Source organism: Chaetodon auriga, chromosome 6 (assembly GCF_051107435.1).
Source record: "Chaetodon auriga isolate fChaAug3 chromosome 6, fChaAug3.hap1, whole genome shotgun sequence".
NCBI lineage: Eukaryota > Metazoa > Chordata > Actinopteri > Chaetodontiformes > Chaetodontidae > Chaetodon > Chaetodon auriga.
This window is the reverse complement of record NC_135079.1, coordinates 1,519,372-1,538,828: the sequence shown is the minus strand read 5'-3', so window position 1 is coordinate 1,538,828 and position 19,457 is coordinate 1,519,372. Positions and strand designations below refer to the sequence as shown.

Sequence of the window (19,457 nt, the reverse complement as noted above, 5' to 3'; positions counted from 1 at the left end):
CTGTTGTCAGCCTGCTGTCGTCCTGTTGTCGGCCTGTTGTCGGCCTGTTGTCCTGTTGTCGGCCTGTTGTTGGTCTGTTGTCGGCCTGTTGTCCTGTTGTCGGCCTGTTGTTGGTCTGTTGTCTGTTGTCGGCCTGTTGTTGGTCTGTTGTCTGTTGTCGGCCTGTTGTCAGTCTGTTGTTGTCCTGTTGTCGGTCTGTTGTTTGTTGTTGGTCTGTTGTCGGCCTGTTGTCGGCCTGTTGTTGATCTGTTGTCAGCCTGTTGTTGGTCTGTCGTCAGTCTGTTGTTGTCCTGTTGTCGGTCTGTTGTCAGTCTGTTGTCGGTCTGTTGTTTGTTGTTGGTCTGTTGTTGGTCGTTGGTCTGTTGTCAGTCTGTTGTCAGCCTGCTGTCGTCCTGTTGTCGGCCTGTTGTCGGCCTGTTGTCCTGTTGTCGGCCTGTTGTTGGTCTGTTGTCGGCCTGTTGTCCTGTTGTCGTCCTGTTGTCGGCCTGTTGTCCTGTTGTCGTCCTGTTGTCGGTCTGTTGTCGGCCTGTTGTCCTGTTGTCGGCCTGTTGTTGGTCTGTTGTCGGCCTGTTGTCCTGTTGTCGGCCTGTTGTTGGTCTGTTGTCTGTTGTCGGCCTGTTGTCAGTCTGTTGTTGTCCTGTTGTCGGTCTGTTGTCGGCCTGTTTTCGGCCTGTTGTTGGTCTGTTGTCAGTCTGTTGTTGTCCTGATGTCGGTCTGTTGTCATCCTGTTGTCCTGTTGTCGGCCTGTTGTTGGTCTGTTGTCAGTCTGTTGTTGTCCTGATGTCGGTCTGTTGTCGGTCTGTTGTTTGTTGTTGGTTTGTTGTTGGTCTGTTGTTGGTCGTTGGTCTGTTGTTGGTCGTTGGTCTGTTGTCAGCCTGTTGTCGGTCTGTTGTCGGCCTGTTGTCGGCCTGTTGTCAGCCTGTTGTCAGTCTGTTGTCAGTATGTTGTTTGTTGTCGGTCTGTTGTTTGTTGTTGGTTTGTTGTTGGTTTGTTGTTGGTCTGTTGTTGGTCGTTGGTCTGTTGTCAGCCTGTTGTCGGCCTGTTGTCGGTCTGTTGTTGTCCTGTTGTCGGCCTGTTGTTGGTCTGTTGTTGGCCTGTTGTCAGTCTGTTGTCAGTATGTTGTTTGTTGTCGGTCTGTTGTTTGTCGTTGGTTTGTTGTTGGTTTGTTGTTGGTTTGTTGTTGGTCTGTTGTTGGTCGTTGGTCTGTTGTCTGTTGTCAGCCTGTTGTCGGCCTGTTGTCGGCCTGTTGTCAGTCTGTTGTCAGTCTGTTGTTTGTTGTTGGTCTGTTGTCGGCCTGTTGTCGGTCTGTTGTTTATTGTTGGTCTGTTGTCGGTCTGTTGTTGGTCATTGGTCTGTTGTTTGCTGTTGGTCCTCAGCCTGGTTTAATCCCCTGCAAACATCATTGTTATTGATTAGAGTTGACGATTCTCCTGCTCTTCCTTTAACTGTTTATCTTCATTATCTAAATGTTTATTTTTGTTTATATAAACGTTTCCTCTGTCAGTAAGAAGTGTTTATTTTCTGCTCCATCATCTTTAGATGCTTTGGTAATATCATCCTCACTATATTCGATCCAGTAAAGTCTCCAGAAGTGAATTAGATTAAATTGACTAACTGTCAGACAGAGGCATCGTTCAGCTGAACCACTTTTATCGGCTTTAGGTAACAAACGTTGTTCCTGTTCATCATTCTGACCCGTGAGCTCGCCATCGTCTCTGCTGCAGGCTGCGCGCTCCAGGCTACGTTAGCTGCCGTTAGCTTCACACACCCCGAGGTGCTGTAGGTGTAATATTGAACCTGGGCAGACCAGGCTGGCATTTTCCCTCTGCTTCCAGTCTTTATGCTAAGCTAGGCTAACCTCATCCCGACCTCAGCTCTGTACTTTACTCACACTCATCTGATCTGATCTTCATCCAAACCTAACTTTACTAAGTTTTACTAACACTTCATCTTATGACTACACCCATTTTATGTTTTCACCAGAGTAATTATCCTGCAGACTCCGGCCAACAGAAGGTTCTCACAGCAGGACGTTAAACAACTTTTGGATTCATCAGGACACCAGATCCATAAAATAAGCTCCAATGTATCTGCTGGATTTTAGCTGATGTGAGTGTTTCTAACTAAAAACTGCAGATGATGAATTTTGCTTCATCATGGTGAAAAACAGGTGTGTGTATCATCAGAGTCCAAACTGCAGCACCATCAGTCAGGAGGAGCAGCTCAGTTATTTTAGAGGTTAAGAGGAGCTGTCCAGGTCAGTGTATGTGTGTGTGTGTGTGTGTGTGTTACATCTCCGTCCAAAAACCCCAAACTTTGAGGAAATTCGTACCGTTTGGATCACGGCTTGCTTGTCTCGTGTTTGCAGCTTAAAAAGATTTGACCTCAACCCTCGACACAGTGTAATAATGCAGCTCCAGAGAGACTCCTGTCGCCGCTAAATATCTGTGAGTAACTGATGTTGAACAGGACGATGAATGTGTTTTGTCCCGTCGTGGACTCGTCGTGGACTCGTCCTTGTCCAGACTGCAGTGTGCAGCAGAAACAGTGCGGCTGCAGCACTGAAGGGCGGCGATAAGGACGCTGCTGACGGGAAAAGAAATGAAATCAAACGGCAGAGCAGAGCTGCAGACCACTGAGTCTGCAGAGAGGCTGCTCCACAGAACCAAGGCTGCGATGCTGGAAGAGCTTTAAAGGACACAAAGGTCACAACTCTCTGAAATGCAGCATCACGTTTCTTCCCTCTGCGGCGTCACACAGAGCCTGTGGACTCAAAACTCTGTTGAGCTTCTCAGCCTGCAAACAGGGACTCCTCACTTCCCTCAGCATCGAGGGCAGCTCATAACAGCTGAACTCTGAACACAGAGAGCAGAGAACTGCACTGCACACACAGACGCCACTGAGGCGTCTCCAGAGCGCGCCATCGAACAGCAATCAATAATAAACTGTCTGATTATAGAAGGAAATGATCGCCTCTGCTCCTCAAACATCATCATCATCATTAATGACCGAGCTTCCAGTTTTTAGCTCAAACCTCAAGTTCAGACTGATCTTTAAAGAGAAAGAGAATATTTTGTTTGCCAGTAAAGCAAATGTATTATTTCAGGCTGAAGGATGAGAAGTCTCTTATAACGACATCAGGAAGTTAATATCCTCGACTCGTTCACCGCTAAACTCCTCCAAACAGACAGCAGTCGTTCTCTGTGCTGCAGCATCGAGGAAAGGTTCAATAACTGGAAGCTCAACAGCCACAAACCACCAGAAATAAAAGGTTTTACAGCTGCTCTGCTTTTCCAATAACACCAGTACACAAGAGGCCCGACGTGTCGCCTCGAATCACTCATCAGTGTGTGTGTGTGTGTGTGTGTGTGTGTGTGTGTGTGTGTGTGTGTGTGTGTGTGTGTGTGTGTGTGTAGCTGCAGACCAGCTGTCTGCGTGAAGAAGAGTTTTCATTATCAAAGTGACAAAAACAGTTGCGGTTATTATGCTGGTGTGAGTGGAAACGAGCCTCACTGGTCCTCGTGGCGGGCCGCTGTGGACGGTTACTGGATCAAACTGGAGCTCAGGTGTCAGCTGGCCGACTGTGTGTCATTTCCTCTGGTAGTGACTTTAAGTCAGGGTGCCTAGAATGTGCTAATCAGGTAGCATTAGCACGAAAAGAAGTTTTTCTAATGTCACCTGAAACCCTGCAGAGTAATAATGTGGGCTGCTAATGATGCTAACTCTGGAGGTATCATGAAGGTTAGATTAGCGGTTTGTATTGAAGCAGATAAAAGCGCCGTTCACACCGTTCTTTACACATAAGCTCTTGTTTGTTTGGTTGTGGAAAGGTGGAAAAAGACACTCTCTGGATACAGAGATGCTAAGCTCTGATTGGGCAGTTGTCATTCAAGGGAGGGGTCAAGCAAACCTTCAGGTGGCGGGTCGTGAGTGAAGCCCAAAGCTAGCAACACGCTGTTTGAGGCCGTTAGCACACCTCTGATTTCACACAGACTGTTCACTGATGGGTTTTGGTTTTGTTTATTTTGAGGACAAAGGACAAATACTCGTGTACGTGTGGACAAGACATCAGAGTAATAAAGCTGTTTCAGTGTATTACTGAGGGAATGAGGGCGCCATTACAAAGCCTGCAGGGAGCGCGCACACCAGCAGGCTCATCAGTGTTTACATCCCTTTATTAGCATCAGGACACCGCAGAGGTGAACGCAGGGTCGAATTGATTTCCTGTCCTCCGCAAACACGGCAAACTGCTCAGCTTCGCCTCTGCAGAGTCCATCTTGTCCTGCATCTGTCTTTAATGTGTGTGTGTGTGTGTCTTTTCTATTTTTAGCTATCGGGGTGCAGTTCTCCTTGGATTGGCTGGAAAAGAGGTTCTGGGCCATCGCCAAGCAGGTGAGCGGAGGACTCGCTCTCACACATGTTGCCTGATGTTATTGTAGGGGACGTTTCATTGTCTTTTGTCTCTAAGAGGCTGATGATAACCTTCACTGTAACTGACTGATAACAAACTCTCATCCCTCAAACATTAACCTGATCTCAGCGACACAGCGGCTAACAGAGAGCTAACAAGAGCTCGTCACTTGAACGATCTCTCAGAAACAAGACGTGAGCTGGCTGAAGACTTCGTGGCTCTTTGTGTTGTCAGATATTCTGTCAGTACAAATGAAACCGCCACGTCACGTCACTCTTTTGTTGTGGTGCTAACTGCAGATGGAGGGCAGGAAGTGATTTTCTGCACAGGAAACACGATAACACAAACTCAAAATCTAGATGTTTAGCATCGTTTACAGTCACTCAAATCGATCAAACTAAGAAAACACAAGGAGCTTTTGTAGAGCACCAAAAGTTGTTGCTCATAAGGGTGAAAAATGTCAGAAATTGACCAAAAAATGTTGTTAGCGTCTGCGGTCGGAAGGAGTCGAGTCAGACAGTGGTGGAAATGTTGTAACATTAACTATTGTTTTAAATCTGTGCTGATAGATTTAAAGAAACAGCTACAAACAACACTTGTTAAATCAGCGTTAACAGTTTCACATCAGACAGCTGAACGTAAATAACGTACTCTGTCTGGTTTAGAGACGATTCACGTCTTTAGTGACGTTTCACCGGCGAGCGGTTGACTGAGCAAACAACCGTAACCTGAACGCCCACATTCAGCATTGCGGTGCTGAATGTTTGCTGCTCTCACTCGTCTTCATCACATAAAGGTCACATTATTTACCTCGAGAGCATTTTCGGATGGGGGAGATAAATTTATGTGCCGCTTTCATGCAGTTTGACATTAACATGCAAAGGCCTGACAGAGCTGAGCTTTGAGGCTACGGGGAGCCCGAGAGTCCAAAATGAAGGAAGTGATGACATTAGCTGTGCTGCTTCCTGTTGTGTGGGAGCTGCAACGTGATCTGCAGTCAGGCAGGAGTCCACTCATTAGCGAGCGAGCACGCAAATATGAAGAGAGTCACCAAGTTTGAAGGAGCACGAGTTTCCAAGGACGAGCAAATGGATTTTCTCTGACCGTCCAGTAATAATCCTCTGGATTCAGAGGTCATTTTTTCAATTTAGCATTTCCTTCAGTGGGGACCAGAGCCCATTAATTGTATTCATTAAGTCTCTTAGACTTTTCATATTAAGATGAAAGTGGAATGTGCACAGAATAATGTCCCATTAAGATGTAAAGCAACTGGACGTGACCCTGAAGAGGCCAAAGTAAAGATGAACATTGGGTACGGACTTCAGTAGGTGTAGTTCTAAACAAATGGGCCCCCACCCTCCAAAAGTTAACAGATAATGTGCTCAGACATGTTACATGTACGTGCTAAATGTTAGCTTGGAAAGGCTCAGTCAAACAAAGAGGTTCACCACTTTGTGAACACATGATTGGATAAAGGAAATTACTATATGGACTCAAGAACACTTCAGAAAAAGTTTGATTGGAGATGATTGACTTTGTTTCAGAGTCCAGACTTTTTGGAGGCCTTTCTCTTCTTCAGCCTTCTCACCTGCTCTCACCAAATACCTGTATCTGTGTAGGGATGCTAGCATGTAGCACTGTGGTGGTGGCATGCTAACATGCTAGCGCAGGCCAGCCACATTAGCCCAGCAGGCTAGCTGGCTTGCTCCTGTCTCATCGCTCTTTTGAGACAGTGTCCTCTCTTTGTCCTCTGTTTTGGGCTCTCTGGCTCTTCGTTCCATCACAGATCAGCGCCGTCAGGACGTCAAGGACACAGAGTTCATCAGAGCTGAACTTTACCTGAACGTTCAGTGAAGATTTACTGCTTGTGTAACAGCCAATCCCTGATTGGTTCCCCTCAGACTGATGAAAGTTGATCTGAAATGTCGTAACATGACCACCGTACAGACGATAAACACATTCAGGCACCAATGGGAGCTTTCCTTTGGCGCCCTCTGTGAGATAAATTTTACTTATTTTCATGCTGTTACTGGTAAAAAAACAAACAAAAAAAAAACAAAAACAGAAAACTGTCCATTTTCATCCAATTTTTTCATCCGCCCACAGTTTTCTGGCGTGCAGTGAGCGTCGCAGCCTCCCGGGGATCCGAGTTTGGCTGCAGACTTTTAATCCCGTTATAAAACGTGTCCCCGGATGTGACAGAAGGCAGACGGCGTCCAAACGCTCGTGCTCTCTGCAGGTCTTTGACCTTGTGGACGTCTCCTGCAGCTCAGTGAAGCAGAGTGTGTGCAGATGTCCTGTAGAGGCTGATGGTGCAGATAACGTCATTAATGAGACCTCATCTGACAGCTGTGACGAGCTGCCGTGATAAATTCACTGCTGACATTAGCTCGACTTCACACTCATCCACAAACACGTCAACATCCTGGCCGAGCGAGTTTTGTCTCAGCTGAAGCAGGACTTCAGTGTATTTATGGTCTGTCTTCGTGGCCCGTTGCTCTTGTTTCCCTGCCTGAGGAACCTGAAGCGGTCGGCCGTCATTTAATGCAGATCAGCGTCTCTGTGGCTGAAAAACAACAGCACAACATCTTTGTTTTTCTTATTTGTTATGTGAGGAAGGCTGTGAATTTAAAGGTTTGACTCTCAGAGAAATCCTCCTTTCACACGCACTGATCTTTAGTGACCCGAGCAAACAGTGAAAAGCTGCTTTTCTCCTGTTGAGAGTTTGCTGCACCAAACAGGAAGTCATTTGTAAAATGTAGTTATAATGATGTTGTTGTTGTTGTTGTTGTTGTTGTTGTAATGTTTACTGTGTTTTTCTGTTGCTTCCAGCCCAGCGACACAGACGTAAGTAAACACTGATTATTGATTTGAAGCTGTGTGTTAGTCACAGTGTGTTATTTTACATCAGTTCCTTCAGTTTGGATGAATTCAGTGAACCTTGCTGTCAGTTCATCTCACCTTTTTACAGTTGTTTAGCGTAAACGTTCAGATTACAGATCGTTTATTCTCAGACTCCTGCTGATGACCTTTGACCTTCTCTCTTTCCCTCAGTGTTCAAACATCGAAGGCGTGTGTCCTCTCAGCTGTGAGGCCGTTGTAAGTATCCCGCCCGCTCATCACCACGCCGCAGTCCTCCATGTTGAAAACCTAAACACGCTCTCCTTCTTCCTGCTTCCTGTTCAGGATCTGAACTGTTTCCTGGTCGACAACAACGGCTTCATCATGCTGTCCAAAGAGAGGAGCGAGGTAAGATCCCGGCCTGAGCCGCCTCGTGGCATCAGATCAGACCTTTAAGTCTCGGGTTAATGAAACACTTGGACCTGTTTGGACTCAGGAAGTTAAATCTTTGTCGAGAACGAGCAGCAAGCGAAGGTGACTTTTTAAAAACAACATCTGGACGGCTCACAGGATTGGAGGGGACAGGTTTTGGTCTTAATCTGTGTTCATCTGACGTGGGCGGAGCTTAAGAAGGCCGCCACGAGCTGCCAGAGTTTAAAGTCTTAAAGGAGTTAATTTGACTGAAAAGTTGGGACTTTTTGATTCTGCTGCGTTCAATGACACACGAACGTCTGTTGCAGTCAGAGTTTCTGTGTCCTCACGGTCTAACAGGCATACTGGAAACATATTTTAAGGAGAAAGAGGACGAGAGGAGAAAATAGGTTGAATTTAAAGTTTACTGTGATTAATTTATGGACACACGTTGCTGCTGGTAAACACAACAGTGTCGCATCCTGACGTGTCACACTTTCCCCTCGATTCAGGGAATGTGTGGCTCTCACCAGTGTTTGTGCTTCTTTGCATGTCATTCATGGTTACGATAAAACTAGAAATACTTTGTTAAGCCAGTTTTAGCTGCAGCTATCAACTGTTCTCATCACAGATGTGTGCCGTAGCAGCTGCAGCCAGAGGCGTTCAGGTACCTCCTTTCTAGTCCTGTGAACATGGTTTCTCAGGGATGAGCTGATCAGATTTTGGGGGTCAAAGGTCGCTGAGACCAGAGTTCACACAGAAGTCTCAGAGGACGTTTGGTGTCCATCTTCAGACTGAGCTGATGGTTCAGATCTTCTGTGCTGTTGGGTTGAAAATGTGTGTGAAACGTCCACGTTCTCCAGCAGAAGCTGATTGGTTGAGCTGATGTTGATCTTCAGGTGTTGTTGTTGCTCCATGAGGTGAAGCTCTCTATCAGTCCTCTGTCCACCTCTGGACAGATAGTCTCTAAGTGAAGACAGCATTTCTGGACCTGGACCTTATTCACTGACTTGGTGTCTCAAAGCTTTTACTCTTTATTTAACATGAATAACGTGAATGTTTGGTCTCCTGTTGGTGTGCTTTCACTCCGTCTGGTGCAGATGTGCTGCTGAAGGACTCTGAAGTGTTTTTATGTGTGCAGACTGAGCCTGCTGTCCATCTGACAGCTGCTCGTTAGCTGCGGATTAACTCAGCCTGTTAAGAGCCATATTACTGAGGATTAATCCAGAGCCCACCACTCAGCCGTAAACACACACACACACACACACACACACACACCCTCTTCATGCCCCACATCCTCTCCTCTGCTGACATGCTTCACGTCTCTGTCAGTCGTTTAATCTGTCTCCGGAGCTGCAGCTCTTCGGTTCAGGACTTCTTACCTGTGATGTTTGTGCTGCAGGACGCTCTCGGTGTCCGTGAGGCCGCCAGCTGTGCAGCAGCAGCTGGCTGCGCCGAGGCCACACGAGCTTTAGCTGCCGTCCTGTGACATCTGTGAGGCTGTCAGGGTCAAATGGATGAATGTATATGTGGAGTCCACAGTCTCTGGGTAATGGAGGCCGATGACCGAGGAACGCTGCAGAATTATCTGTTATATAAGAAATTGTCAGTGTGACCAGGCTGTAAACAGAGCTGAAGCAGTTTGTGTCCAACAGGCTCATCAGGCAATCATCATGATAAACTTTAAAGTGCGTACAAGAAAGGAATCACATGCATGAGTGGCTGCTTTACATGAAGAAGACAGAACGGACATGAAAACAGATAAAGATTTATGTCAAATAAGACGGAATAAAGACAATGAAAAAACCAAACAGCGTGTTCAAAGTGCAGCAGCGTGTGAGTGCGAGGCAAAGCACAGAAGTTTCCAAACTGGACTTTTGATGTTCATGAGACTCAGTATGACGTCCTGTCTTTAGCTTTTTTATAAGAACAACACACATTAATCCACATTTCTCGGCCAGTCGGCGAAAGCAGCGAGGCTCTGATGAACCCGCTGTGCTCGACGGCCTCGGCAGCAGACACACAGTGAGATGGAACATTTAGCAGCTAAAGAGCCAGATATTTTAGTTTTTTAGACTGAAAACAGAGCGAAAAGGAGGATGAATGTTGGATTTCAGCAGGTGGACAAACTCAAGTTCAGTGGGGTGAGACTCTGTCTGCTGGATGCCAGAGTACACAGCAGCTTTATAAGGCCATAATATATCAGTCTTCAGCTTGTTCTGTGGCCAGAAATGTAAAAATAAAACTTACTGCAGCTTTAATATCTGGATGTCTTTGATCTGAAGACACTAAACTACACTCATCTGTTAACAGAGTTCACCTGACGTTGATTCACTTGGTGGAAAGAAGTCAGATAAATAAAAATGGGACTAAATAACTTCACCATTAAAACAAGGTTAGCTTCTGTATTCTTCAGCAGTGATCATTCAATATGTGATCATTTCACACTGAACTCTGAGCCTTAATAGAAACCACACTCACCATTTTCACCAGTAATCCCAGTCACCAAATCAACCAGGACTGAAATATGTAGGATTACACACTGGTTTCCAGTTTATCATCTGAACGTCCTGCAGTCTAATGCAGTCAACCTCACCTGCAACCTCACCACTAGGTGGCACTAAATCCCACACCCTGGTCCTTTAAATCACTTCTGTGTAAAATGTGAAACAGTTCAAAGGCACCGCAGACTAAAGGCTCCAGAGTGAGAGGTCACTTCAATCAACACGTCTCTGAAACAGTTTGAACATCAAACATTATAACGATCATGAAGGGAGGAGATATTACAGGACTGTTAGCTTGGTGTACCTAATAAACTGGCAACTCAGTGAAACTTTAAGCTCAGTTTAGCAGAGGCAAAGCTGTAACACAGGACAGTTCTTGAGGCGACGAAACTGGATGTTGGGTGCAGTTTTTCTGATGATGGAATGATTCATTTGAGGAAATGAATCATAACTGAGCAATAACACCGAGTAACCAACAAGCCAAATCCAGTATGGCCGCCAGAGGGGAGCGCTTAATCACCTGAAAGTCTTTATTCAATTTCCTTTTCTTTGTAAATGGCTGTAACTTCTAACACAAGCAAATCTTAGTGGTGAGATTTGTCATGAAGGACAGTTTCTACAGAGGTTAGAGGAGCCTTACAGCCAGAATCAGCGACTGCAGGAGCTCGTTTTTCATTATTTGCACGTCTCCTGCGTTCCCAGCGGCCTCGCTAAGCACATATTATGATAAAGTGCTTCCCCGCTGTTTTGCTGAGCTCTGGACTTTACAGGAAGTTTGTGGAAACACCCAGAATCCTCCCCGGTGCCGTGGTGTGAAGGTGCAGATCGTGGTGCGTCGCAGGGCACGGTGAATATTTCATCAGCAGAGAAATGAAGTCTGCGCTGACTAAAAGAAATAGGTCGCAGTGAGGGAGTGTGGCGAGGGGGTGACGGTGCAAAACGCCGGCCGTATGCAGAGGAAATGTCTGTTTGATCAATGATCCTGTCTGAGACGCTGCTGCAGGACTCCAGCGCTCATCCTCAGGGCTTAGACTGATAAACACGACCTCTTATGTCCAATAACGTCCTGGAATTAATATCAGAGACAGCAGAAAACTGAAGGACTGGAGGGACAGAAACTGGAAAGACAGCTTCGCTCTTCTGACCGTCTTTACCACGAGTGGGGGGGGGGTCAAAGAAGAGGCTTTGTTACTACTGTTACTAATGAATACATTAAAAGCTTGTGTCCTCTGTACGGTGGCCTTTTAGGACATCTCAGCTCTACCGTCACACTGAACGTCAGCAGCCTCGGCTGTGTTCGTGGCTGGATGTTAGCATTTGCATGCTAACATGCTTCCATGTTGTCAGACTCTATGTTTCTCAGCTCCAGTTGTGTTTTCAGCTGGAAGCTAATGTTAGCATGCTAAATTGCCTGGAGGCATTTTAGCAAATCCTAAATTCACGTTGTCTGGACTTTGAGTCTGAGATGAAGCCGCTGGCCTGCAGCTTCATTTAACACAGCATGTATACATCAAAGTAATGGAACATGTGCTTTAAAATAGAAATGTACGTAAAACATCTACACACAAAGATCATGCACCGTTTAATTAGCAGAAGTTAGCACAGTTAGCATGTTAGCACACATGCTCAAGTCACAATGTGTAGAATTCGAAAATCGGTGAAAAGAAAAGAAAAAACCCACTGTGGCAGGAAGCGACGCACGCCACTAACAATTTAGCACGCTAACATGCTAGTACGATAAGATGCTAACTTTAGTCATTACTTGTAGAGTTAGAATTTCATCAATCTGAGCTCAGCCTCATCTTTACGAAGGCTTGGCTGGTAAAGTTAAAAATGTAGTGTTTAGCATATTAGAATGTTAGCTTAGCAAGATGCTAATGTTTAACATTAGTTCAACATTCAAATATTTACTTTGCTAACATGGTACGATGTTAACGTTTTAAACGTTAGCGTTAGGCTTGAAGCTGACAGAAATGCGTCAGATACTCACTGTACTTCATTACCCAGTATTATTTTTTATACTCCTTTTGTGTAGAGTGTACATGTATGTAGTTTATTTTTTATTTTATATATTATACTATTATACCACGGTAGTATTCTATCACAAACGTAACTGTTGAGTCAAAGAAGCAGACTTCACCAGCGTCCGTCCAGCCGTCGTTGAGATGTTTGCGTCCGTTCATGGTTGGCGTTGAACTTCTGACTGAACACCAGACGTCATCTCTGAGGTGAAGATGCTCTGCAGCTCGCTGTGCCTCCACGCTGCTCCTGCAGACTGGAAGCTGAGTTCAACCTGTGCTTTGCTGGACGTCCGCAGACCTCCTGGCACTCTTGTGCTTGTCGCAGCAGGTTTGCCTTCTGCTGTTGGACAAACAGAGGGTCCAGTTTCAGCGTAAGCAGCATCTGACTGCTAACGCTCAGCAACCTGCGAGTCCTCCGAGGCCGCTGGTGGAATCCCGTCCAGACGGAGATGAAGAGTGGGCAGGGAGCAGCTCGTAAAGACTAAACGCTCTGAATAATTCAGAGACTCTGCTGCTGCTGCTGCTGCTGCTGCTGCTGAGGGCCGAGAGGACGACCCACCGCAGAAAGGACTTTAAATCACTGTTTAACACTTCACACCATCTGCTTCAGTCCCTCCGTAACCTCCCAGTGTTTCCTCCTCCTCCCCCTCTTTATTTGCCTCCATCTGTTGTGTTTTCAGTCTTTGCTGTAAAAGTAGACTGAAGGAGACTTCAGGGAGTAGGAAGCAGAACGAAACCGATGATAAAGAATAAATAAAAGACGCTGGGTCGGATGTTTGTGGTCAAACAGCAGAGGGAGGCTGAGGCCAACAAAACTATGAAACCATCACAGACGTCTTCTTTTAAGAAAGATGGCAGCGTTTTACTTCTGACGCTCACATGGATAGAAATGGATGTGTGTGAAGCACAGAGCTGGACTCAGGACGTAGTCTGTCCCGTCTGCCTTCAGGCTCTGATGTGTGTGTGTTCTGGTATTTATAGATCTGGGTGTTGGACTGCAGTCATCTGTAGTTTGATGTACGTGTGTGCTGCCGTCGTCCACTGTGTCCCGAATGCCAGAGACATATTTGTTCTAAAGGAGACGGTGAAGATGAATCTAATCTCATGTGAAGTTATCTCGCGTTTGTTTAATCGAACACAGACGGAAATATAAAAACTCCAGTTTGTGGTTTCAGAGGAAGTTTCCTGTGAGTCGTCGCCTCAGCTCAGATTCTTTGATGGATGGAAAACAAACACTTTGCTCCTGTCGTCTTTTCCAGGTCGGTCGTTTCTTTGGCGAGGTCGACGGCTCCGTCATGGCGTCGCTGATCAAGATGGGGATGTACAAAAAGTACGAGTGAAACCTTCTCAGACCAAAGCTCTAGAACCACGTCGTTCGTGCTGATGGTTGTTTGTTTGTTGTTCTGATGATTGTTTGTTTGTTTGATTGTTTGTTCTGATGACTGTTTGTTTGCTTGTTGTTCTGATGATTGTTTGATTGTTTGTTCTGATGACTGTTTGTTTGTTGTTCTTCTGACGACTGTTTGTTCTGATGATTGTTTGTTTGTTTGCTTGTTGTTCTGATGATTGTTTGTTTGTTTGTTTGATTGTTTGTTCTGATGACTGTTTGTTTGTTTGCTTGTTGTTCTGATGATTGTTTGTTTGCTTGTTGTTCTGATTGATTGTTGATCTGATGATTGTTTATTTGTTGGTTTGATGATTGTTTGTTCTTCTGATGATTGTTTGTTCTTCGTTCTGATGATTGTTTGTTGTTCTTATGATTGTTTGTTTGTTGTTCTGGTGCTTGTTTGTTTGTTGTTCTGAGCTCTGTGTGCTTGTTTGTGTGCAGGGTGTCGTTGTTCGACTACCAGGCGATGTGTAAGAACAACCATCATCACTCCAGCAGCGCTCGCCCTCTGCTCAGTGTGAGTACTTCTGTCAGTTACTGCACTGGAGAGAAAGTATTCTCATAGAGTGATATTAGTACTTTTACTGCAGCGAAGGATCTGAGTACTTCTTCCACTGTAGATACTGAATATCTAGGTGCTTCCAGGTTAAGATGGAGCTGATTTTTCCAGACGAGGAGCTCATTGGTTCTGCGTCAGTCTTTGTTGAACTCACAGATCTCGTTTCTTGTCCTGCAGCCGTTCTACAGCATCGCAGCGTTAATGAGGTGGTTGTTCTCCAACGCGCTCATGTAAGTGTCAGCTGCTGTTTTCATCCACTTCATTTTAAAATGACTAGTTTATTAACTTTATTGGCACCAGTGAACACGGTCGAGGGTCACGTTCAAAGACAAAACATCATTTCTTAAGGTTGTATGAGGAATGAGTGAGAGTCAGTCGATCGGTGCTCGTTCAGCTCGATTTGTCTTCATGTCGATCTGTTGATGAGGATCTTTGAACATTTAAAAATGAAAACTAAATCTCACGGTTTAGCTTTAATAACCGCAGCATCAGCGTCTGACGTGACGCGACCGTGGAGGAAGCTGCTGGTGGCGTTTCAGCTGCGGTGACAGTTTGGATCTTTGGATGGTTTCAGAGCTCAAAGGGATGTGAAATCCATCCTGTGAATGTCTTCCATGTTAATGAGCCGCAGTGTTTTTTAATGAGCTCAATCAGACCAAGAGTCTGGATGTGAAAGATGAACCTGAGCAGACTCAGCGCGTGGACTCAGGGACACGTCGGGACACAGTTTGACCAGAATGAGTCCAGACCGGACTGTCTTTAATCTGTCCTTAACGAGGTCTCTGTGTCTCCTCAGGTTCCTGCTGGACTTTAATCTCTGTGGTCTCTGGCACTCAGATTATTTTGTGGACGGTAAGAAAGTTGTAAACTCCCAGCTGTCTTTGAATGCATCTTTGGCTGCAGAGTAAACACTGTGGGTTTTTACTCTTCATCAGTTTTCTTGCTTTTGTGTGTTTTGTGATGGAGTCGTCAAACGTGATTGAGGGGTCAGCTGACAGACGATAAACAGACGCGATGCGTTCACTGACACATCCAGTAAAACAGCAGCAGATCACTAAAGTCAAACAGAAAAGAGTCGAGTCTGTCGGCGCGTCCCCCTCCTCTTCATCGCTCACGTGTCTCATTTTCTGTTTCAAAATGGCGACCTCATCTTCATCTTCTCCATCCTCATCATCACCATCATCCGGGTGTTCTCTGTGTCTTCATCATCATCCATCTTCATCCATTCAGCCAAGGCTGGTTATCACACATGTGAGTACAATGTGTGTGTGCGTGTGCGTGTGTGCGTGCGTGTGTGTGCATGTGTGCGTGTGTGTGTGTGCGTGTGTGTTTGAAAAATGTCCTCACAGAGACAGAAACATGATGAAATCTGTCCACGGTTTGAGGACATTTGATGCTCGTCTTTGTTCACTGGATGACTTTGGGTTACAAGTAGGAGTGTAATAAGGTGTGTGTGTGTGTGTGTGTGTGTGTGTGTGTGTGTGTGTGTGTGTGTGTGTCTCTCTCAGCTCATAAGCAGAAGAAGGTGGAGCCTCTGCAGCCCTGCGACACGGCGTATCCCGGCTTCATGTACGACTCGTCTGTCAGAGAAGCCAACAGCCTCATCAAGTGTGGACGCTGCCAGAAGTACGACACACACGCACACACACGCACACACACGCACACGCACACGCACACTGAGTGGTGGAGGAGGTATTTAGACCCTCTACTTAAGTACAAATACTCCACTACAAGTAAAAGTCATGCATTCAAGTTTTTATTACAGTAGAAGTACAGCAGCAAAATGTACTAATGTAGAAGTATAATTCAGAGTATTATGTGTGGTATTCACATGTTGTTTGAGTATTATAAGTGATGCAACAACACAGAGTCCAGGTGGAGTTTATTTTAGTAACTATTTCTAAAGTAATCGTGGGTTTTATCTGTGAACTCTTCGTCTGTTAGAGTGAAGATGATGAGTTTTCTTGAAGTTACATCCTTTATGTACTTATACTGCAGTTTTCACTTCATGGTTCAATGTGAAACTTTGTCAGTGGAGGAAAGTACAACTTTGAGGTACTTGTACTTTTCTTGAGTTTTTCTTTCTGATTCTTCTTCAACTGTTTTCCATCGTTAGTTTGTGACTCTGCAGATTCAGATTATTGATACAGAATCGAATCGATAAATGAATCAGGATGTGTTGTTCTGAGTAAAGATGAAACTTTATTGATACCTTTGAAAAATACACAACCTACCCGCAGAACAAAAAGTAAACTCCTCCAGCTGCACCACCGAACTGATGAGCACATGAATGAATCAATAATCCAATCATACATTATTCTGAAATCAGTCATTATGCTCAGTGAGTACTTTTACCTTTTGTACTTTCAATATATTTGATGCTAATACTTTTGTACTTGAGTATTTCTACACTGTAGTACATGTACTAGTACAAGATCTGAGTACTTCTTCCTCCACTTTCATGATACTAAAACTGAAGTTCTGACCTTTAATGAACCTGAAGGCAACACATGAACAGCTGATTGATTGTTCATTGACTGTAAACTGGCTCCAGAGGGAACACTGATGGATTGATCGACTGATTGATGGATTGATCAACTGATCGACTGACTGATCGACTGCTGGATGGACGGTTGTGTTTCAGGATGTTCGTGGTGCAGCAGATTCCCGACAGTAACCTGGTTCTGGTTGTGACTCAGGCCGACTGTGACTGCTCTCGTCAGTATGGATCCATCCTGCTGGAGCCCAAAGAGATCAAATATATCCTTCAGAGCGGCGGCGGCGCCCCCTGCTGGACACAAACCTTTCTGTCGTTTCTTCTGTACTTATTGATCAAACGCTTCCTGATGTTAACTGTAGTTTTCTGATTTCTTTCCCCCAAAGACTCATTTTGGTGTCGTTAGCTAAGTGTTGAGTTTTCCTTGACGACAGTGAACATAACGCCACCGTGAAGTGCAACCGGATGAAATCCCAGAAGGTGCGGCGGCGCCCGGAGTCGTGCCACGCCTACCACCCAAAGGTGAGCGCTGAGGCCGACGGATGGATAAGAGCGGTCAGCAGGAGTTAAAGCTGCTGCTCACACGTTCAGACTGATCCCAGAGCAGATCTCTGACCAGCGTCACACCGAGTATCTCCACACAGTAACCAAAGTAAAAGTACTGCAGTGTGAGAAGTCCTGCATTCAGAATCTCACTTCAGTGAAAGTATCAGAAACAAAATGTACTCGTGTCAAAGTAAAAGTACTCATGATGAGAGTGGATACTGTGTGTTACTTTAATTACTTTCATAGTATCACATCGTTGTATTAATTTGTGAACAGTACTTTAAAGTTGTCGTTGGTCAAAGTGAAGCTGCTTCCTGTATTTTAGTCGTTTAGTCTGAAACGACGAATCGCTTTAGAAAGTCGTCATGTTTCGTTTGTGAAGTCTGAAGTAAAACTTCAACTCTTTCACCAATGTAGTAAAATGATGTAGTACAGTACAAAGTAACAACATTTAATACTCAGTGAAGTACAGGTACATGAGTAAATGTACTTTCCTTCACTGTCTGGGAGATAATGTCCCAAAAACAACACAAAGAAACTTCAGACCAAGTAACCAATCAGAAGTGATCAATACTTCTGACTGAGGCTGAGCGGAGGGAATGTCCTCATGTCTTCAGGTGTCAGTGAAACAAACTGACCTGGACGAAGGTCTCTGTCTGTCCACGCAGCTGATTGGACACATTTACTGACGTCAGTCTTGATTGGCCGAGACGTTTCTGAAGTTTTAATGATGCAACTAATTAATAATCAATAAATTTAGTGATGGATTGAAGACGAGCTGCTGCAGCGTGACTCCCCGTGAAATCTGATAAACCATCAGTTAATGAACACTTAATTAAAGATGTCTGATGAAATATTGATCTCCTGCACGCTGATAATCAATAAAGAAATACATTGATCAATAATGTTGAAATTCTCCAACAGGAAGACGCGAAGGAGTGCGGCGGCGCGGCGGCCATCTCCCCGTCGCTCGCTCTCTTCTCGGCCTCTCTGCTCGTGTGGTCGCTCCTCCTCCGCTGGACGTAGAAAACGCTCCAATCAGGACGCTCTGCGGTGGCGGCGGCGAGGATTTGGACTTCTGACGAACGGGAAGCCAAAGGATGTTTTTTACTTCCCACGAGAGACGACGGACGTGCGGGACTTTTCCTGCCGTCGGACGAGCTTCGTCTCATTCTGCCGAGGAGATTAAAGGGCTACTTGATTTTTTAAAGACTGAGCGGCGACGAGAAGCTGAGGTCGCCCGTGAGAAACGAGTCTGACGGACAGATGAAACACAGCGCCGCTTGTGGAGAAACGTTGCCATTACACTCAGAATGTAGCCTCTTTGTAGCTTTTTGATACAGAAACATTGTATATGAGTAGTTTTACATTCAGTTAAAAAAATAGGTTGATTTCAGCTTTAGACACTGACGCTCTCAGCTGTCTGAGAGGTCAAAGGTCAGCAGAAAATACAGAGGCCAAATGTTAACGGACCAGCTCTTCATTAGAGGTGTCGGGTAAACACTCTGATGAAGTGGATTTTAGACTCAAGCGCTGCAGCTACTTCCTGTGGTTTTAAACCTGGGCCTGTTTTTACATGTTTTGGGGTCTGAATGATTGACAGGTTAAGAGGTTTAAGTCCAGGTGATGAAGACCATGAAGAAGAGTCGGCCTGGACCGAACGAACGTGTTCAAACAATAAAGTCACAAACAAACGAGTCAGCGGCAGAACAGAAGCTCTTTGTGCTAAAATGCCTGTTTTTGTCAATGGAGTCTGGTGTGAGCGACGTTCGCTGTTCTTTAACAAAAAGATCTCTGTGGGATCATTTCCATGATGATCAGACACAAAGACAATCTGAGACCGTCGGCGGACGTACTCGAGGCTTTACTGGACTAATTCCAGAACCGGTTCCAGTTAGACCCCAAAGTGTGTAAAACAGGCTTTACGGGTCTAAAAGCTCTGGACTTACCTTTTGTTTTTAGTTTTGAGTTTGGTGAAAATGAATCAGATTTATCTCAGATTTAGACCTGTGTGGTTTACGGAGTGTTCAGGTGAGCCTGTGCAGCAGGTGAGGCTCTCACCTGTGATGACAGGTAGGAGTCACATGTTACACAGGAAGTCAGCAGGAAAATGTAAAGTCAGAGTTGTTTTGGTCTTTTCCAGGTCAAACGAGGAGCTAACCCTTCCTTTAGAAACACAGTACACAGTTAGTGTGAGGACAGGTGGACATGTGACACACCTGAAGGTTCAACAGGTGTGAAAACTGCCCAGAAACATAAATAAATGTACGTTTTTTCACT

The 19,457-nt window shown here is 45.2% G+C and overlaps 1 protein-coding gene across 3 annotated transcripts in view; it reads left to right on the top strand.

The window, feature by feature from the left end:
* Positions 1-19,453, top strand: part of LOC143322538 (voltage-dependent calcium channel subunit alpha-2/delta-4-like) — a 50,891-nt gene extending 31,438 nt beyond the window's left edge. For 2 of the 3 annotated variants that reach the window (XM_076733789.1, XM_076733788.1), the window contains 13 exons: positions 4,331-4,392; positions 7,244-7,258; positions 7,466-7,510; positions 7,598-7,660; positions 13,448-13,518; positions 14,017-14,092; positions 14,312-14,364; positions 14,931-14,986; positions 15,365-15,385; positions 15,643-15,760; positions 16,779-16,899; positions 17,076-17,153; positions 18,102-19,453. In XM_076733789.1, coding sequence (XP_076589904.1) covers positions 4,331-4,392; positions 7,244-7,258; positions 7,466-7,510; positions 7,598-7,660; positions 13,448-13,518; positions 14,017-14,092; positions 14,312-14,364; positions 14,931-14,986; positions 15,365-15,385; positions 15,643-15,760; positions 16,779-16,899; positions 17,076-17,153; positions 18,102-18,203 — 881 coding nt within the window. In that variant the 3' untranslated portion in view covers positions 18,204-19,453. The remainder of the gene's footprint in view (positions 1-4,330; positions 4,393-7,243; positions 7,259-7,465; positions 7,511-7,597; positions 7,661-13,447; positions 13,519-14,016; positions 14,093-14,311; positions 14,365-14,930; positions 14,987-15,364; positions 15,386-15,642; positions 15,761-16,778; positions 16,900-17,075; positions 17,154-18,101) is intronic. The other variant, XM_076733790.1, reaches the window with a different exon arrangement.
* The last annotated feature ends 4 nt before the right edge of the window (positions 19,454-19,457 follow it).